The sequence below is a fragment of the Pangasianodon hypophthalmus genome, chromosome 9, assembly GCF_027358585.1.
Source record: "Pangasianodon hypophthalmus isolate fPanHyp1 chromosome 9, fPanHyp1.pri, whole genome shotgun sequence".
NCBI lineage: Eukaryota > Metazoa > Chordata > Actinopteri > Siluriformes > Pangasiidae > Pangasianodon > Pangasianodon hypophthalmus.
In genome coordinates, this window is record NC_069718.1 from 24,446,382 (window position 1) to 24,451,043 (window position 4,662).

At 37.7% G+C, this 4,662-nt stretch overlaps 1 protein-coding gene across 1 annotated transcript in view; it reads right to left on the reverse strand.

The window, feature by feature from the left end:
* ptpn9a (protein tyrosine phosphatase non-receptor type 9a) overlaps window positions 1-824 on the reverse strand; it is a 32,264-nt gene extending 31,440 nt beyond the window's left edge. The window contains exon 1 of the mRNA XM_034307350.2: window positions 228-824. Within this exon, the coding sequence (XP_034163241.2) occupies window positions 228-260 (33 nt within the window). The 5' untranslated portion in view covers window positions 261-824. The remainder of the gene's footprint in view (window positions 1-227) is intronic.
* Between the last annotated feature and the right edge of the window lie 3,838 nt (window positions 825-4,662).

Here is a 4,662-nt window from a genome sequence, read left to right on the forward strand (position 1 = left end):
TTTGAGCTGGGATTCTGTGTAACTGTTATTATATGTGTGTGTTATGCATTATTATTATTATTATTATTATTATCATTATTATTATTATTAGAGTGTATTTTGTCATTTTCCTGCGACAGGCCCTGACACAGTGATACTGACATCCTGCTAGATCCTGATCCACTGAGCTCATATAATCTATTTCTATTATGATTATTATTATTATTATGATGATGATGAGCACTTACCTGCTCTTCCTCTGCTGATAAAGTGGCAGCCATCCTTCAGGTCCTTTCCAGCAATAAAAACACACCTTTCCTGTATTTTTCCTCCTGTATTTGAATCAGTCGTCGAGGAATTTCACGAGAAAAGGCGGATTTACAGGCCAGTGGTGTGTTCAGCGGCCATCAGAGGAGGACTGCAGCTCATTTACAGCAGCACACATTAAACACACACACACACACACACACACACACTCAGTGCTAGGGCTAGTACTGACAACAAACTTGCATTTTATCCAAACTGCATGACGCTGGACTGGAGACGCGAGCCCCACACACACACACACACACGTCAACTCAAGAGCTCCTTTTATTATACAAAGCTATCTGCCACTGTTTTTCTGGCGACACCTTAAATTCCTACTGAACGAGCCGCTCGTCGTTGCTAAGCTAACGTCAGGTTAGCACTGCCTCGTGCTCGTGCGCCTTTAGGTCCAGCTCACGTAAACACGGAAACCGGAAACACCCTCTTCTGTGACATTAAACTGAAAAAATAAAGTTCCCAGCAACATCTGGATTCCTCTCCGTCGCGTTCTGCCTTTCAGCTTCAGTATGGAAAAAAAAAAAAAAAAAGATATATATAAAACGCGCCCCCTGTTGGCTACAAGAGCAGATAGTTTGCGAAAGATTAGCTCCGCCCACTCTCATTCATAAAAAATAACAAGCTTGGACTGCGGCAAGGCCTGTACTGCGCATGCGCTAATGTACTGCGCATGCGCAGACGACGTTACGCGTCACTAAACTTCGGTTATTGTACACAAATGCGACGCAAACACTGTCAATGTAAACTTTTATCACAAGACAAACAAAAAGGGCGTAATGTTTAAAATAGTGATGTTCAATCCAGAAATTTTGGAGTCGAATCCGATTCCATGTGATGGGAGTCGATTCAAAGAGTCGATTCCACACAGAAATGTTCTCGAAACTGATTCAAAGTGATGGGAGTCGATTCCAAGAGTCGATTCCAAACAGTAATTTTCTCGATTCTGATTCCATGTGATGGGAGTCGATTCTAAGAGTCGATTCCACACAGTAATTTTCTCGAAACTGGTTCAAAGTGATGGAGTCGATTCCAAGAGTCGATTCCACACTGTATTTTTCTTGATTCTCGATTCCAAAAAAAAAAAAAAAGTCATAGAGAAAGAAATCGGGCAAAATAAATCAAACAATGCAGTATTAATTGAGCACATGGAACTGCCATGTATTTCAACACATACTGCTCCTGTTCTGTTTCAAACTGAACACAGGAGCAGTTATTTGCTAATTGTATTTGAGAAATAGCTCAGTACAGTATCACACATGAATTCTATACACTTAGTACTTTGTTTCAACCTTTGTTTAAGGTCTAAGCACTTATGAATTCACCATAAACTGATAATCAAAGATACAATATAAAGCATATCCAGCCTAGCAGAACCTAACCTGTGTCCAAAACATGTGAAACCATGGCACTACTGTCTAGAGAAATAGAAAAGCTAATAGTCAGTTAACACCTGAGAAGAAAAATCTGACCTAAATAAAGGATTGGTAGCATATATTGTAGTTTCAACTATACCGTAGTTAACTACATAAAGTGATAACTTATGATAACTTGGTCTATATCATATAATTTATATATTGTGTGGAATTGAGTCTAAAGATTTGGAGTCGACTCTCGATTCCCAAATACCTGCAATAAAGGAATCGATTCTTTTAGCCCTATTAAAGAGTCTATAATTATTATGAATATTATTGAGTAAACTTCCTTCAGTTTGCTTCCTTGAAAAATACATTCAACCCTCATTGATTTTCGTCTACCCCTCACTTCATATGTAATAAAGTGGGTGGTCTCCAAACATTTTATATAATACATTTAACATATTAAAAAAACTACCAGTTAAGTCATCCAATTTCCATAAACAAATCTGTTTAGTCCTGATCTATAAGCATCGTTTTAGTTGGAATATCAAATATAATCACCTTAAAATAACCCCATGTTCCAAAATTTGTTCAATAATTTTAAACAAAGAGTTTTCAAATCAGTAAAACATTCCAGTTACTAAACCAGAGGTTGCTGTGGTCATTGATGCTATTCGTAATACAGTTAATATACACTCACTATTAGAAACACCTGTACATTTATGCAGTTATCCAATCAGCCAATCATGTGGCAGCAGTACAATGCAAATACCATGCAGATACAGGTCAAGAGCTTCAGTTAATGTTCAAGTCAAACATCAGAATGGGGAAAAAGTCTGATCTCTGTGACTTTAACCGTGGCATGGATGTTGGTACCAGATGGGCTGGTTTGAGTTTTTCAGAATCTGCTGATCTCCTGAGATTTTCACACACAACAGTCTCTAGAGTTTACGCAGAATGGTGCGAAAAACAAAAACCGTTGAGTGAGCGACAGTTCAGTGGGTGGAAACGCCTCGTTGATAAGAGAGGTGTCATGAACCATGGTAACGTTTTCCGTTTCAGATACAAGGATTAGACAAAAATCAAGATCAGCACTTAACGTATGTTCTGAAACTGATCTGCAAACTGGTATTTAAAGAGCAGAGAAATCAGTAGAGCTGGGTGATATGAGGATATAATACTGAGATCGTGATAAATGATCTCATAATGCACTTTTCTAAGACATTGTGATAATTTTTTCTAAGATTTTAACGATTTTTAAAAAAAAATCTAACAATTACAAACCGATTCGAAGCAGCTGATTTGATGTTAAAGTATGTTTTTACAGATTTTTCCCTCCTTTTCAATGTTAATTTATTTCACCTGAAGTTTGCTAGCAAACCCCTGATATTGTGATACATATTGTATATCATAGTAATGTCTTCAAGTATCGTGATATGATATTTTGGTCATATCACCAAGCCCATTAATCAGTGGTGGAAATGATGCTGAAGTTCTTCTTCTTGGAAATTTCTGGTCCATCTTAAGACTCTACTCAAGCGACAACAAGTTGCTGAAACATCTGGAGCTATTTATTGATTAGCAAAGCGATTTATTCATTAAAAAAAGATGTAGCTTGAGAAAAAGCTGTAGCATTTTTAGATTTTTCTTTCTAATCTCTATGAAACTGTCTCTAGATTGTTCTAAGGTCTAATAAACCATGAAAACCACCAAAAGTTGAATCTAATCTAATCTAATAAAATGACTTGTACTAATCAGTAAATATCGCCATCTACCTGCGATTCATGGTGCCACTTGAATAGTGTTTAATTTGGTGGACCAAATTAAAAAACTGTTGAAAAAGCATAAAAAATAAGAAGGCTGCATCAATCACATAAGATGTGGTGCTCTTTTACTGAACATTTTACTGACACAAGTGATTGTAGTCATTGATTAATCAATAATAATAACAATAAAACCTAACATAGCGACTTTGTGCTTGCGTGTAAATCTTGTTCTCAAACTTGAGCGAAGGTTTGCTTTATGCAAAAGTAGCTAGAGGAGTCAAGGAAAGTGGTATATTCACTATATGGCCAAAAGTATGTGCACCCCTGACCATCACACCCATCTGTGCTTGGTGAACATCCCATTCCAGATTTATTCCCCGTGTGTTTGCTGTTATAATAAGCTCCACTCTTCTGGGAAGCTTTCCACTAGATGTTGGAGCGTGGCTGTGGGGATTTGTGTTCATTCAGCTATAAGAGCATTAGTGAGATCAGGCGCTGATGTTGGGATGTCGAGGAGGTCTGGGGTTCAGTCAGTGTTCCAGTTCATCCCAAAGGTGTTCAGTGGGGTTGAGGTCAGGGCTCTGTGCAGGACACTCGAGTTCTTCCACTCCAACCTTCACACACCATGTCTTCATGGAGCTCGCTTTGTGCACAGGGGCATTGTCATGCTGGAACAGGTTTCAGCCTCTTAGTTCCAGTGAAGGGAAATTTTAAATCCTACAACATACAAAGACATTCTGTACAACTGTGTGCTTCCAACTTTGTGGCAACAGTTTGGGGAAGAACCACATACGAGTGTGATGCTCAGGTTTCCACAAACTTTTGGCTATAATTCGATATAATGTATATCAGTTTTTTCACCTGAGTGAAACATTTGCCATGTTTATTTATTTCATTCCTACATGAAGCTCCTGAGCCAGTTCATGAAACTTGCTGAACTAACTATTATATATCATTTGCCCCACCCTCACCCAGACACTATTTGGAGTTTGTGTGATAACTTTATTAGACATACTTGCTTGTTGGTCACTTTGTACTGTACATTTAAGAGACTATAGCTCATTGTTTTGTGTGCACTATATATTGATCAAATTTCAGTTTCTGACAACTAATGAAAGGTAGAATTGTTTATAGACCAACCTAATTGTCCACCATGCAAATATTTAGTCAGTACTGATCCTATGGTGGTCAGTCAAATAATGAATTAATCAGTCAATAAATCAATCAAACTATGTATG